Source organism: Micrasema longulum, unplaced genomic scaffold, assembly GCF_059751315.1.
Source record: "Micrasema longulum isolate JH-2025_06_02 unplaced genomic scaffold, ASM5975131v1 h1tg000141l, whole genome shotgun sequence".
Lineage (NCBI taxonomy): Eukaryota > Metazoa > Arthropoda > Insecta > Trichoptera > Brachycentridae > Micrasema > Micrasema longulum.
Genome location: NW_028277347.1, coordinates 349,628 through 366,965, shown reverse-complemented (window position 1 = coordinate 366,965; position 17,338 = coordinate 349,628). Strand labels below are relative to the sequence as shown.

The window sequence follows — 17,338 nt, the reverse complement described above, 5'->3', positions numbered from 1 at the left end:
AACGAATGAGTCTTATATTTTTCTACAGTTTTTTTTATTATCACGTTTAATTTCATGAAAGGCAAGGGTCCCAATTTTTATCGCTACCACGATTTTGTGGACCTGCAACTTTGGAAGTCCATAAATAAGACATGGAAAGTAAATTAAATTATTTGCCTGTCTTTGTTAAAATATCTGTGAACAATCATCCATTGTGGAAATTGGCGGTTTAGAGTCAGTGATCGCCACACGGTAGCTCGCCAAGGCTTTTTCGGTGGCTCGCGTAGGATATTAAATTATTTTAGTAAATTTTATTATTGCACTCCGAAAATGAATAAAAAATGTTCTGAATTTCAACGAAATGCTTAAAAGGTTGCTATGAAGATTGTTAGGAGTAAATATAGAAACAGACTCACAGATTTACATCTTGATAATTACATTCGGATGGTAGTGACAAGCTACTCACCAAGAATTGAAAAAAATGTATAGGAAAGTGAATGCCATTTTTTCACTTATCATTTTTTCACACCGATTTTAAATAACTATTTTGTTTATAAATAAATATTTAAAGTACGCATTTTATATTTTATTGTTAATCTGGTGTTAATTTATTTAAACCAATATAAAAATATTATGTATCGTACGATTAGGGCCGATGGTAAAAAACTATTAAGGAGGGAATTTGTATTGGTAGCTTACCAGACAAGTTCAATTTCTGAAAGTAGCTCACATCCTTATTGAGTTTGGAAACCACTGGTTTAGAGTAACTAATTTCTTTCTAGTGTCTTTGTTGTGAAGTTGTAAATCAAATTCCTCCATTTTTTTAATCCTTAAGCAAAACTATACGCCACCCTTATATTATTTTTGATAAGTAATAAAATATATATTTCGAATCATTGTTTTTTTTTATTTGAGATCGATTCTCAATTATTGGAATGTGTGGGAACTTGATTTTGAATCGTCGAATTCCTCAGCACGTATTCCGAAGGGAAGTCAAAATTTTCTGTACGAAAATGAGAATAGGCTTACATTTTTTTTCTAAACATGTTCAATTACTGGTTACTGACTAAGATACTTTGAATTTTCAAGCAAATATACATACTTTCGTACATAAATATTGATACATGTTTATACCATCTCAATAAATACAGATGAACATAGCGTTCATAATCGCGGCCTTGGTGCTAGAACTCGACATGACCACGACTAATAAAACAATGCGTACTTTGCTCTGGCTCTGGCCATGTTTGTGGCCACAGCTGGTTCCCATATTACAGCACATAAATATCGATACTAGTTTATACCATCTCAATAAATACAGATGAACATAACGTTCATAATCGCGGCCTTGGTGCTAGAACTCGACATGACCACGACTAACAAAACAATGCGTACTTTGCTGTGGCTCTGGCCATGTTTGTGGCCACAACTGGTTCCCATATTACAGCACATAAATATCGATACTAGTTTATACCATCTCAATAAACACCGATGAACATAACGTTCATAATCGCGGCCTTGGTGCTAGAATTCGACATGACCACGACTAACAAAACAATGCGTACTTTGCTCTGGCTCTGGCCATGTTTTTGGCCACAACTGGTTCCCATATTACAGCAGTTTTGACCATAGTCGATTGTATTAAAATTGAATCTATAAATAAAAGACGAGTGATACTTTAATCCACAAATTTGGAATATCTTGTGACCGGTTTCATCGCTTTCGCGACATCTTCGAGACTGGTCAGTGTCAGATGTCGCGAAAGCGATGAAACCGGTCACTGGATATTCCACATTCACTCGTCTTTTATTTATATAATAAATTACAACGAACTTCCATTAAGAATTTTTACTTACAAACTTAGATTGTATTAAATACAATATCTCGGCCCTGGGCCGCGATTACAAACGCTGTCTACATCGATTTAGTCGTCGCCAGATAAGAATGCCTACACTCATATACACTCATTACCACAGTGTAAACGATTTTTCAGCCTAGGCATTCTTATCAGGCTCAGGCGACGACACATATCGAGGCGGTATGAAGTACAATAAATATCTGTACCTCAGAGACAGACAGTTTAAAAAAAAAATTAAATTGAAAGCATATTATACATAATTTTATATAATATTCCCAAGGAATTTTTGTATAAAACTAAAATTAAGGACATGCAGATAACAATATTTATTTACAGACGTTTTTTTATATTTTAAACTATAACATTATTTACAAAAGCAGAATAAAAATTGAAAATACACTACAAATTAAAAGGGTATAAAAAAGTTTTAAAAATTACAAAATTACAAAATAAACATAATACTAGGTATGGAAATAAATTAAAAATGATATATACATCATAAAATCTGTAAAAGAAAAATTAAAAAATAACGTATATTGTTAACTCAAGACAAGATCTGGACTTTTTTGGTTTAAGTTTACAACGATTTAAACGAGCACCAAATAAATAGTCCAGATCTTGTCTCGATGTCCCTTATGTTTGTCAATGCTTCTTTCTTTTTTTTTATGTTTTAAACTATTCTTTTATTGTAATATTTAAACCTTATAAATTGTAAACATGGACAATGTCCGTTAATAAATAAATAAATATGAAAAGTTTCAAAATTACATTTATGTATATATACAAGCTGAACGAGTACGAGAGTGCAAATGTAAAAAAATTACAAGAATGAAAAAGTTTTTAAAATTAACAAAATATATGTACCCAATACAGGTCAAAAAAATATCAAAAGCGTATTAAAATTACTTATACATAATACAAACTAAAAAAGTATGAAAAAGCATAAATATTAATTCAATTGTATTAAAAATTACATATACAAGCAAAAATGGTAAAATATTAGAAGTGCAAATCCCGAATTTGATGAAATGACATTTCGATTTGCGTATCCAGTTTATGATCATGTCCATTGATCTTGAAGAAATGTAAGTCTTATAATGAAAGAACCAATGTTTTAAGACACTGAAAATACAAATGAATGCTATAAATTATTAGAAATCACTTAGAGAAAGTAGATTCTCTAGGCTTTGGTTGAACATTTGAAGTATGGATTTGCATCCGTCTGCCTCTGAGGTACAGATATGTATGTACGAAGATGTGTATATGTGTATGGAAATTTAAAACATTTTCGTCGATAGACTGTAATCGAACATGTTTAGGAAGAAACTGGTAAACATATTATATTTTTTATACAGAAAACTTAATTTTACTCTGAAGATAAAATTTAAGATAAATGTTAACTTCCCATTGAAATACGGGCCCTGGTTCAGAATTGATTATAAGTTATATTTATAAGTTACATTTATAATTTGCTCTAATCGACATAATTGACAAGTGACATATTATGCCACAAGTCAACAATTATAGCAACTTATAAATATACAGTAAAATGAGTGCCAGATTTAACGCTCTCAGTACCAGCGTCATTCCTCAGGTACACGAAGAAAAATAATAATATCTCGTTATTTTCTACACCAATCTGCCCCATTTTTTGCATGCATCTAGCCAAAGATATAATCTTAACAAAACACTATGATTTTTGTGTTGATAGCACACGCCTGTTATGACGTTTGTGTTTTATGACGATTGTTTTGTAATTTGAAAAACCATCACAATAATGAAATGTTTTTTTATTTTTATACCTATAAATATGTATAATTAATAAAAAATCTTTCATTTTAAATTATTTTATGTGTTTTTTTACATTTTTAAAAATAAAAATATATAAAACAGTAACATAATATGCCATTTGTACTCTGTACCTTTATTTTACAACCCCTAAGCCCCAATGTCGTTCCTGAAGTACATGTTTGTTTTTTTATAAACTATGAAAGCTTAAAAAAAAAAGTGAAAATATTTGAAAAATAGTAGAATTTATAAATGCAAAAAAAAAAATTTTACCCTGTAAAGTTTACTTTTGAAATATTACAGCGAATTGCTATCACATTAAAAACTTATGTAAACATGTCCAGCAAAGTTAATTGCTCAATTAAATTAAAATTGAAAACGTCTCCTTTATTGTTTTAATATTTTGATAACGTTTTGGAAATTGGCAATCCGGATGAATCGAATAGATAAAAATTAAATTATCTTGTTTTTTATTTTTCAATTTAATAACTGACTAGTTTTGGCAACACATTACCTTCTTCAGGGTTAATTACAAAACGTTTCTTGCATACTAATTTTTATTATTTTGCTGATAACTTATACTAATATATGTAATAACAAGAAGAAGGCTCTATGCGCTTATAGTTCAAAAGCTGTTAAATATTTTTATTTAAAAAAATCGGTAAATAAAAAAATATTATTTAAAGATATATTCCATGTCTACCTTATTGGGACTCGAACCTGAGACCTTGGGTAAACGCTCTGCGTAATTTTTTTTGTACATTTCTCGCTTATACGAAATTCTTCTGAAACACACTCGCAAAATTCGAGGAAATCATTTAGGTATTTAAAATATTAACATGTTTTTTAATGTAGGTACAAACCTTAATATTTCTAGAAAACGGCCAGTATAAAAAACGTTAAAGTGTAAATAAATATTGGAATAGGTACCATTTAAGGAAAGTAAATACAGTTTGATTAGCATTAATGAGAAGTCAAAATAGTTTTATTTGTATATAAAATTACTATCTCTATTTTTTACAACGCTTAAATTAAGCGTAGGCAGGCGCAGGCGGTTTTTACGTAAGAATTAAAAGTCAATACGTAATTTATCATTGTGAATTCATACAGAAAATTACATAGAAAAGGCAACTGCTCAAATCGCAGAATATCCTTTAGTAATTTTATAATAAGCAATAGTAATATGCTGAATATAAAATTATTATCCCTTATAAAGTTGATCGAACGTTCCCGAAAATCTCTTAAAATATTAACGAACCCAAAAGGTTCTGAGAATTCCTGAAAAACTAGATTTTACTTAAGTCCAATTTATTGTAGGCGTGCACTGGGTTATCGGGAGATCAAAAAGATTGACATACTATGTTTTTAAGAATTTCTTTGATAAGGGATTGTGAAATATGAAAAATGCATGCCAGGCTTTTATGACCTGTTTGTGACTGATTTTACTGATTAATTTACAAACTGGGTAACATATCCTGTTGAAGGGTGTATATTTCTATATTATATATTGCTCCAAATAAATCTCTACCTATCCATACCAGGGCCGCGATAGTGAACGGCTATCTTCATCGGTATAAACTAATATCGATATTTATGTACGAAAATGTGTAAATTTGTATGATAATTCAAAGTATATTCGTCGGTAACCGGTAATTGAACATGTTTAGAAGAAAAATTTGTATGTTTATTCTGCTTTTCATTCAGAAAACTTAATTTTACTTAGTATATAAAATTGAAGGTAAATGATAACTTCCCATTGTAATCGGGGCCCTGATATAGATATGGAACTTTAATAACAACACATTTCTTCGTTTGTATCACAGCTTTATTAACCACCCCACAGATTATTAAATTTGTCTAAACATATTAGATAACAAAATATATTAATTAATTTTATTTATATATATGAATTATCATGTTTTTTAGAAATCTTTCTATAAAAATTAATTATAACAAAATATATTAGTTAATTTTATTTACATATGATATAGATATGGAACTTTAATAACAACACATTACTTTCTATAAAAAAAAATCTTGTTTCTATTTTATTTCTAAGTCTACCATTTTAATTGTTTTTAAGGGCATTTTTGTTAAGCAGTGTTATTTCAAGCTTTTTATGTATTTCATTTTTGTTTGCAAGGGTGAGACAGCTTGCAGTGTACACCAAGGGAAAAGAAATACGTATTTAGTGTCTTAATTAATACGTATTATGATTTTATTTATAATTTATAGTGTTTTGGTACAAAATAAATTAATAAATTAACTTTACTTCAGTTTACAAGAAGCCTCAGTATTACTGGTGAGCCTATAATCATCCCAGGATAATCCCGATACTGATTGCACGATGGGGTCCATTTTTATGATCGCCTGAGGAGACAGAGTCAAGATTCTACTCAAAATCCACGTAGAAACTGAAAATAAATAATTAATTAAGGAAACAAACTGTTACTGTAAAAAAACAATGCAAAACATATGATATTGAACGTATATGCAATACATGTATTTTCGTTTTCACTAAATATATAACCTTTATTATTTATTGTCATATTGTAAACATAAATTGTGCATTTGTACAAAGTTTCTTCGACTATCTAACTAAGGTTATTTACTCCGTTCTAAGCGAGCCAAAAAATATAAAATAAGTAAAAATAAAAAATATAGGAAAAAAGACACGGTAAAAAAAACATATTTAAAATAAAACACAGCAAAATATACATAGTAAAAAGAAAAAAAACATTAAATAAAAATGCAAAAGATGTAATTCTAAAAATTGTATATGTATATATACGAGTATTCGTACATGTAGTAAAAAAACATTATTAAAAAAAAAAACGGTAAAAAGTAATCAGGATCTTCAAATAATCAGAAAAAAAACTAAAAACACATTATTAACAAAGAACATGTGTTGCCATTTAACAGCCACCATCAACCCTTCAGACTCTCTTCGACCAATTTCACTGAAGATGAAGAAAATTAGTTTTTACATTTCGATATTACAGTAGACCTCCGTTTATCTGAACTCCAGCCATTCGGATTGTCAAATATCCAGATCGTTATCAGGAAATACAGAATATGGAGATGTTATAATAACAAATATAAAAGGGCGCTGGCAGCGCACCAGCGACAGCCCCTCTGGCAATAAGTTATAAGTATGAAGCGGCCTCCGTGGTGTAGTAGTCAAGACGCTTGACTCACGCACGGAAGGTTCCAGGTTCGATTCCCGGTGAGAACACAAAATTTAAATTTTGATTTTTCTTAAGCCTGTGTGTTCTGTGATGTAATCCTCCAGTGTAATTGGGCCTCCTGGCCTGTTGTGGCGCAAAAATAAATTAATTAGATTCACTCCTTAATAAAGATACCAGTCTCGAAGATGTCGCAAAAGCGATGAAACCGGTCACTGTATATTCCACACTTGTGGATCAAAGAATCACTCGTCTTTTATTTCTATAATAAATAAATATTATTGTCTTTACTGTTTTTTTTATTACTTTAATTTCCTGTTTTCTAATATTTTTTCATTCTTGATGGTGATTATATATAGTGAGTGCGTTCGCCTTAGGTCCCGGGTTCGATTACCGGCAGAATCGACGAGAGATTTTTATTTGATGGGTGACTTTTCACTGCAGTTTTTCCCAGTCCCTGGACTGATTAAAGCGAAAGACTTATCATTTTGTCTTCGTGTTATCATGGTCAAGATACGCTGCAATTGGGATACCAACGCAGTTCCCTATGCATCACTTCAAATAATAAGCGACAAATTGAGTGTTTTTTTGGTTGATAAAAAATAATACAAAAAGTATTTTACATGTTCTAAAAATTAAAGAGATGTAGAAACTCAAATAGGCATGCTTTGTATATTTTTTGACGTATCCTGGGTTTTTACCCAGTTTTAATTGATTCAAAACAACTGACCTATATTTTCTTCACAAAAATCGACAAATGGAACAATTATTGAAGAAATTTATAAAACACGGTTTTTCTTTTAATTTCAAATTTATATTACAAACTTTGGATTAACATTTCTCATCGTAAGCTTTAAAAAAATCCTAAAAAAGTTTTTCCAAAAAGTAATTTAAAAAAAAAATATATCAAAAAAATGTGATCTCAAAATGTATTAAATCTTTCATTTCTCGGACAAGCAGTCCCTCCACAAACCTCTAACCCTCTCCTACCCAGCCGCTTCCCTTGTCCGCGTCTGGTTGGTCAAATACGTTTTTATCGGGAAGGAGTAGGGGTTTGCGGAAGGGATGCTAGTCTAAAACAATATAGATTTACTCCCATTTTGAGATCATAAAAAAAAGTTTTTTTTAAAAAAAATACTTTTTGGAAAAATTTTATTAGGATTTTTTTTAAAGCTAACTATGAGGAATGTTCCTCTGAAGTTTCGCAGTCTGGTCCTGAAAAACCGTGTATATATTCAAACTCTAAGCAGTAGTAAGCCATATTATTCGATACAAAAATGCAAAATAAACTCACCTTCTTTGTTGTTATTTGGTAGATTTTTACAGGCGTAAACAAGGGAGTAGGTTTTATAATCCGTAGATAGAACCCAATAATCAGAAAACATGGTGGCTGTAAAATTTAAAATAAAACAAGAATAAAGTCATTAGTCTTACACCTCGGACGTCAGTCCAGGGATAGTGTATAACCAAATCAAAATATGGAATAATTGGGTGGGGATGTGAAAATGACACATTGATCAAACAAATAATAATTGCACAAAAAGCTTTAATAAAAATTATCTTAAGCGTCCCAATCAGAACTAGTAACTTATATCATCGACCTAGCCAGGAATCAAACCCCGGATCTACACTCCACTACACATGAGACAGTCTTCGCTCCACTCGATTTTCTTTTTTAGGAATTCAACTAAATTTTTAAAATAATCCAATGTAGAGATGGCTCTTCCAGCTAGCTAACCATTGACAGGTTGGTCCTGTATATTAAATAGTTAAACAGTATGTTTTATATTGACCCTATCTAAGATAATAGTCAAATATCATATACTACGAATACCGATAAAAATATATGAAATGGATTTAGAAAAATGAATTGTGTTTTCAAAATCAATATGGATGTTGTGGAGAATTTTTTTCGTGCATAACTTTAAAAAAGAAATTTTAATAAAATATGTCCCTACAAAAACGCGAAATGTTTGGCCTAAATAATTGTGACGTCAAGATTCGTGAGGACGTTCTATTTAAATTTAAACGGTCGCAATCAAAGTTCAAAATTTACATGAATCGTGACGTATTAGGGGCGTGGCCAATGCAATGAAAGTTTTCTCGGGAATTAAAAGTTATAAATTTAAAAGTATTTTTTTATGGTAATAATTGTAAAAAAAACATTTTTTGCTCGTCAGTATTTCAGAGACCCTTATTAATTTAAAATTGTTAAAAAAATGTGATATTAGCCCTTTTCACACATGCCACGCAAATCCACCGGCCCGGTAACTTTACCGCGTTCATCCTACAAACGCATACACAACGTGTCAGCTTTTGTAGGGTGAACCCGGTAAAATTACCGCGCCGCGCCGGATGGATTGGCGTGACATGTGTGAAAAGGTCCTAATGCTTCCCATCATTTTATGGTTGTTGGCAGTAATAATAAAATAAGTACCGTAAAACGGGGTTAAATTGCATCACTTTTTAATAACTTTTCAGCTATAATGATTTTTTTCATCGAGGAGATGAGTAGTGTTTTTGACAATAAATGTCATGGTTATATAATATATTTCCTTTACTTTTTTGTGGTTATAAGTATATTTTGTAGTTTCATATACAAGCTATAATTTTTTGAAAAATGATGCAAAGTAAGCCCTAGGGCGGGGTGACATTGCATCACTTTTTTTTTCCTTCACTATCTTAATAGATTCCACATGGACATGGAAATATTAATATTAATATTTTTTGGTAAATTTAGTAAGAAATACTGGTATTATCAAATACATGACAAAATTCAACATACGAAACCACTTTACTCACTTTAGAATGATACACACTGTTGAAGATGTGATAAGAATTACCTATAGAAATTATTCATAAAAACTGCACAACCAACCCAAACCGCTAATCGCTCAGTACTAAAGTACCATATTGAATGGAAAATAACCTTAGGTAAGAGTGAAAAGTGACATCCATTGAATATTTGGAGAAACAATGAGTTATTGTTAGTAGCAATGACAACAGGTGTCTCTAAAAACTTTTTTTTTTTTATGCAATGTTACCCTTGATGGTGCAATTTAACCCCGTTTTACGGTACATGGGATAATATTTACATGTTGTAGGAAAGTTCACGAGAAGTTTGGCTTCGTCAGTTGTTTGGTTGGCAAGTATGGCAACTCCTCTGATGGTGTTGGCAACCCCATTGACAACCATTCTGTTGTCAACTGTCACGTTGCCGGAGGGGTTGAGGGTATAGACGGCTGTGACACAATCTCCGTTGATTTGGTTTGCATGATTATAACGATACATCTCATTCCATGGACCTGCATACTAAAAAAAATTGATAATAAAAGAATTTTATTTTTATGTCTTTTGAGAAAGAACTTAAGGCCTCTTTAAAATCGGAATAAATTGAAAACTCAGCATGTTTATTGATTTATTTATTAAAACAGAGGTTATAAACAATTTGCAAATTTAAAAATACAATTAAAAACGAAAAAAATACATTTTAATCGGGTTGTGGTCCTGTGGCTAGTGTCTCGGACTCATGGACCAAAGGTCCGTGGTTCGAATCCCACTCTACCCCAACTTGATTCCCATTTTCTAATAGTGCGTTATTTACAAATCGTTGAAAATGGCCCTCAAAATTAAACATTTGAGTAAATCATAAGAACGCAAATATTTCTTTTTAATAAAAAAAAAGTAAATAAAATATATTAAAAACAAATGAAAATACCAGCAACTAAAATACTACTTGTTCAAAAAAATTTAAAATAATTATCTTTTGAAATTTGATAAAGTTTTAGCAAATATATCTATTTTTTGCCATCAGTGAATTTGTTCCCGAGAGAGTGAATTCTCGGTAACAGAGAATTAATGTGCGAATTTCACTTTGATATATTAATATATCTTAAGTAAATTTGATGCCTCATTGGCCTATTAGGCACATTGAAATATATACATTTAACCAAATCTGGAATCTGGATCAGATATTATTCTTCTGTCACTAATTTAAAGTAAATTTAATGCATATAAGAGAAGATTATAGTTTATAGTTTCACGCGGTAAATGCATGTTGGCTACGAGCTGACTCAAATCCTCGCCGGCTACGGAGGTTTCATCTGTCCAAGTGATGACGAGACACCCCAAGATATCCTTCATTTGTTGTCCCTTTTCCAGCTTAGAGCGAATGCAGCTGGAAGAGCGATGTAGAAGTCTAAATGAGAACCTGGGAGATGTAACCGTAATAAGTCATGAAGATTTATCACGTGCGGTAATATCAAGCATGGTAAAAATAGTAAAGGCAATTATTGTCGGAATAAATAAAAACAGCACTCAGAACCTCGAACACTGTCGACGTGGAACAGAAGGTCTGTTGATGTCTGTCAATATTGAGGTTTCCTACTCATCAAACAAATGCGGAGAATTTCCTTATCATGGTCACAGCCGAGTATCTCGCCAAATCCTCACAAAATATTTAATGCAGTTAGAAATAAAATAAGCCTTGTACATAATAAGCGAGGTCATAAATAAGCAACTCCTATTTTTTTTTAAAAACATAAACAAAATACAAAAAAATTTGGAATCAAGCTGTTGGTGAGAAGAGCGGAGTTTGACTTTTCTAAAAATATTTCCATATTTAAAGAATATTTATTTTACGTTTTGGAATTCAACCATAAACAAGTACGTATGTACTTACTTAGATTCAATATTTGAATATTAATAATTCATCACACGTAGAGAAAAATTATGTATATGGCTGGTGATATTGTATTTTTTTTATTTTGCTTTGGGCAACAACATATCACCCAATGACAAAACGAAAAGATTGAAATGTCGAACTCAATGTCAAATATATATATAGTTTAACAAAAATTCGAATATCCAAAATACGTTTAGTGAACCAGCTCATAGCAGGCAAGCCAACGTTTGGGCAGGATAACGTCTGTCAGGTCCGCTAGTTTAGTATAAATTATGACAGGCGCCGTGGCGCAGTTAGTTAAAATTTAAGATTTTTTTTTCTCAATTGGTCGGGGTGTTGTAATGTATGTTTTATAACCTCTTTTCATATTCCCTCTTTCCCTCCTGCTGAGAAGCCTCTAAACAGAGGCGGGTTAATCCTTTTAAAAAAAACCATGTCTGCGTTACCGGAAAGAACGGTGTTATAACAATGACTCAGTAAAATATGTTAAAACATCTAAAAACAAAATTTATTGGTCTAACAAATGGAAATCATCGTAAGATGACGTACCTACGTTAAGAAACATGTGCGGACCTTCATAGAAGCTTGCGTTCATTATTTTTCATTTTCTCTACGGAACATAATTTCTTAATCAATTTACCAAAGACGTATTTTAATAAAAAAAACAATATGAATGATAATGTTATGGTTATATAATTATACTAACTCAAAAATATTTTAATTGGGATGTCGGAATAACAGTAAATTTGGTTAATTGGCAATGAAACGCAAACAGTTCTTTTAAAAAGTTTTTGAAAACAAAAGTGATTTGTTTATTTACGTTTGTTTATAAATTGTAAAGTATGTACTTACAGCAGCTACGTCAAAATTCTTCACGACTTGAACATCAGTATCGCACTGCCCAGTGCTGGTAATCTGAGCTGATGATACAGCCACCAGAGCAAAGAGAAACACCAGGATCTTCATTTTGGAGTATGGTTCTGAAGAGTATTGAAAATTTTGAATAGACCTAGAGCTGAATATGCCAAATCTACCGTTATTCGAGCTATTTATAGGTGATTTTTTAATCTATCTAAATCACTAATATAACCTATGTACAGATAAGGTTTTATCTGGAGATTTAAGATTAGTCTGAAATATTTGTAAAGTAATCAGTTATTATATAGGTAATTATGCAAGAGTTAGTTTTGACTGGATGAGGTGTTATGAATGAATCATAACATGTGCTCTAATTCAGACGACAAAGACTTTAAATCTTTAGATAACACACAGTAATTTATTATTCGGTTTTAATATTAAGTTAGTTCAATTTTTACCATGATAATTCTCCAATTGTCAGACTAAACCAGCTCGGAAACGAATATGGAGAAATTGATCTGTTTCGTTTTCCATCGAATTAGTCAAATTAATTTAAAGTTTTTTCTACTACGGATTTCCGCATCAATTCGTAATCTTTAATGATCAATTAAATTAAATTTTGAAACAGTTGAAAGGTCAGTTAAATGCACTAACATTATCATCATTGGCTCTACAGCCCGCTGTGGGCCTTGGCTCCTCTAACATTTGTCGCCATTCCCCTCTATCCTGGCATGTACTCATCTGGTCCCTGATGCCAATAGCATCCACACTCCACATCCTGCTGCACTCCATCCAGCCATCGGAGCTTCGGTCTACCGGCGCTACGTTTACTATCTTATTGGACACTCTCTTCGCTAATTATGTGTACTTCCCATCGCAGCTTTCCTATTTCAATAAAACAACTATCTTTGTCACTCACCTATACCGCGTATACACAGACTAACGAATGAATGTACCTCTCATCTCGACATTTTAACTCAAGTCTCGAGTGTGAATTAAAATCATCTCTTTATAAATTGTTTATGATGTTCTATATTAACGATTAACAATTTGCAAAAGCTACTTACGCTTATGATCCGCTTTTAACTCATTTTATGTTCATAGTATACCGCCCTTTTTATATCCTTTGTATGCTGATATACTGATATACATATATGTAGGTATTGTATGGATGGGTGCGCGTGAATTGATTTCATGTTAAATGAGAAAGATGGATTACAATTGAAGTTATTTATTGAATAGATAAACACACGAGTTACATCCTTACAATTTTGTACAGATAGAATTTACAATAGCGAACAGTTGGCGAGGAGCTGGTGGACGGGCGACACAAAATGCCAAGATAAAGTGTGAACGTTCTTCCTATGCACGACGTTTGATAACTTGTCCGAGCTGACGTTGCATCGCGAAAAGCGTACTTTTCTTTTTATTTTTATTTTTACTAGTATATACTCATGTATTTTGTTTTTTATTTTTGTATAACTGAACTCATTATATTGTTATATTTTATATTGTAAAAGGCACTTGTGCCGTATAATAAATAAATAAATTTCATTATGGGCTCTTGATGATATTGTAGACTTCTTCGTTGAACCGTATTCTCCAAACTCCGTTTTTCTGCACCGATCCAAATATCTTTCCTTAGTATTTTTATCGCAAATATGAGGAGATATGTCTCATCTTGTTTACTCAATCTCAAAACCCGGCATTCAGAGCCATGCCCATGCAGGGCGAAATAGTATTTTGTAGATGATGGCTTTCATTTTTCTCGACAACACTCGAGATGCGAGATGTCTTCTCAAACCAAAGAACCATCTATTTGCCAAACACACTAACGTAAACGGTTTTTACGGGCAACATCATTATTATAGTTCGATAATTTATATGGCACCATTTTAATGAAAATCATCTCAAGGGCGCTGTACAATAAATAAATATCCCAGCACGTCTTGCAGCTACAGAGCGCATGGACGATTGGGATTCTTGTTCCTCGTTTCCAATTATGATCTATTTCAATTATTTATTTGATTTTACAATACGCCCAAAGGGCATTTACAAAAATAATACAGGTAAGTACAAACATAGTAATAATTTTTAAAATTACTTACGAATTTTTTTTTTCAAGACTTATTGAAACCAATAAACACTGAGGTGTTCAAATCAAAATTCAAACTTTGCGATGTAAAAAGAGGGAAAAATATGGATAAAATGTGACATTAAGTTGGGTATAAAAATACGTATTTTAAAAAAATGTCATGACAGTAGGTAAATAGGAAAAATTGTGAACATTTTTTACAAAAATACAAAAAATATATATAAACAAATTGATATTAAAAATTATAATGGATAGGGCTAGATTACAGCACGTCTTGCAGCTACAGAGCGCATGATAGGTGAGTAATCTAGCCCAATTTATCTTTTGTTTTAATTTGACAATGAGGTTTAGTGTTTGAATTATATATATATTTTTTTTAAATTTAAAAATAGGAGTTCGATTTTAACATGTGTTAGATTATAACAGGTGTTAGATTATAACAGGTGTTAGATTATAACAGGTCTTGCAGCTACTGAGCGCATGGACTGTTTAAATTCTGAAATTATAAAGGTGTACTTTTATGATTAACGGAATAATTCATCATTGAAGTAATTTTAAAGAAACCCTCAACATTCAATACGGAAAGTGTATATAAAATATTTAAGGTTCATACAGTAGACACTCTTTATAAAATAAATTCTATTATTCAAATTTATAAAGAAGAAAAAAAAACACTCAGATACCAATATAATATTTAAATTCCTAAATTCCACACAAGTCATGGTCAAAATAGCTTTGTCTTCAAACGTGTAAATAATTATAATAATCTCCCCAATTAACTAAAAACTTTTCAAAATAATATACCAATAAATAAATTTAAAGTAAATCTAAAGATTTTTTTTGAACACGAAAAAACTACATTAAATTTTAATCAGTATGAATGTATTATTGTTTTATGTTTTTTTCTTAATATATCCAATGTTTTTTTCTCATGTACCAACTCGTATATTTAAAATTATATGAACTCTTATAAATAAACAGCTACAACAGTGTAAGTCACTCTCCAAGCACAAGAGTTAGTGTCGTTTTTTGAAGAGTTACAGTGATACCATTTACTAGATGAATAAAAGTAGATCTATAGAATTTTTTAAAAACATTTAACTTTTATGAAATTAATTAATTTAAAAAAAAACTAAAAAAAATACAAACACAAAAAAAATAATTAAGTAGGTAATCATAATTCACTATTGTTTTCTAATAATTTTGATAATAATCCAGAATGACACAAAGAATATTATAGTTTATCATCATTTTAATTTAATCAGCGTTGTATAATATGTTTTTGAATTTATCTTCATTTAAAAACTTCCGCAAGATTATCAACATTACCTACATAATATTATGATAAAAAAAACTTCGTCAATTATTTTACTATCCATCGTTATGGCCTTATGATGATACATGTGCACGCAATATAAATGGTACATTTTAGATGCTAGGTATTATACACAAAGAATCATTTATAAATACAAAAAATCCAAATTTTTATTCTATTGGAGCAAGATCCTTATTATACTTTTTTTTGAATCTTGCCAAAACGTGTTAAGTCTGTTTTAAAAGCAAAAAGAGGACATACATCCTATTAAATAAAAAATATTTTATGATTGTACGTCACCTGTAACTCAAAATATTAGTAAAAAACGTATTTTATGATTACAAGCAATTTTATTCCATTAATGCGCACAATACGTAAAGCTTTATTTTGTAGTGTGGTAGTTTGTTTAAATTCTCTTGATTGGCTTGATAAAAATAATTTTCTGCTACAGTAGTTAATGTGTGGTTCAATAATTACGTTCTAAATAATTTAGCATGAATCCTTATCAATAAATCTTCTAATTCTTTCCAAAATTGTTTTTTTTTTGCAAATAACGTGTTTAGAGGGGGAGTTAGGTTTTGATTTTTTTTTTAAATGTACGTTGTATAGTTTTTAAACTAATTTTTAATATATGCTTTTTATTATTACTTTTTATTACAATAATCAATAGAGTATGGAAGTAAGGATGGACTAAGTTTAATATATTTTTTTGCTGTTCTTTAAATTTTCTAATATTTTTATTTTTTATTTTTCTTTCCAAAATGACATCCAGCCCGGAACCTCGAGCATGGTAGATTAACGTACTAACCACTAGACTACCAGGCGGAGAGAAGCCATTGAGTCGAAAACACTCGTCCAGGATTCTGGTTCTTTTTCACACACGGAACTGTCTTCATTCACCTAGACACGAAATATAGTAGTTCTTCTTCGCAGTCTCAATCCTGGGGATTGGTTTGCAGCAAAGTCCAGCCTCTCATCCTCCATCGGTCTCTATTCTCTGCAGCCCTCTTCAGCTCGATATATGAGGTGCAGTTTAAATCATTGCACTTGCTCCAAATATTCTCGTCGGGGGCGCCCTATGTAATTTGTCCCCTCAGCCATTCCCTCTAAGATATCATGCAGGAGACCCTCGTGGCGTCGTGGCGTATAATGTGGCCGATCCATCATTTTCATTTGTGAAAAACATTTACTTGATATACAGGGTATTCATTTAACCCTGTCACATCCGAAACCACGATAATCAGTATGAGCAAGAAGACATAATATTGACACATTGAAATATTTTTTTAGAACGAATAAAATTTTACTTTATTCAAAAAACTTACTTCTCAAGCTACCATTGGTTTTTTTAATCATTTTAAAAAAAATATTTTTTGTTCTAAATATTTTTTGAATATGCTCACATGTCTTCTTGCCCAAACTTATCATCGTGGTTTCAGATGTGACAGGGTTTAAAGAACATCCTGTACGTGCTTAATTTTATATTAACTTGTTGTTTTTCATAATAAAATTAAATTAACATTAGATACTTTACTTATTTATACGATTTGCATAAAGCGCAAATTTTCAAACAAAT

At 31.0% G+C, this 17,338-nt stretch overlaps 1 protein-coding gene across 3 annotated transcripts; it reads right to left on the bottom strand.

Moving 5' to 3' along the window:
* Nucleotides 1-5,441: 5,441 nt before the first annotated feature.
* Nucleotides 5,442-12,525, bottom strand: LOC148284198 (lopap-like). Of its 3 annotated transcripts, none has more exons than XM_088242486.1 (4): nt 12,347-12,525; nt 9,906-10,122; nt 8,105-8,200; nt 5,442-6,039 (listed from the first exon to the last, which is right to left on the bottom strand). In XM_088242486.1, exons 1-4 carry the CDS (start codon nt 12,458-12,460, stop codon nt 5,894-5,896), a joined length of 573 nt encoding a protein of 190 aa, XP_088098612.1. In that variant the 5' UTR covers nt 12,461-12,525; the 3' UTR covers nt 5,442-5,893. The 3 variants fall into 3 exon arrangements, with proteins under 3 accessions (XP_088098612.1, XP_088098613.1, XP_088098614.1); XM_088242487.1 differs by lacking the exon at nt 12,347-12,525 and adding an exon at nt 11,135-11,393; XM_088242488.1 differs by lacking the exon at nt 12,347-12,525 and adding an exon at nt 11,135-11,393 and having other exon boundaries at nt 9,906-10,115.
* Nucleotides 12,526-17,338: the final 4,813 nt, after the last annotated feature.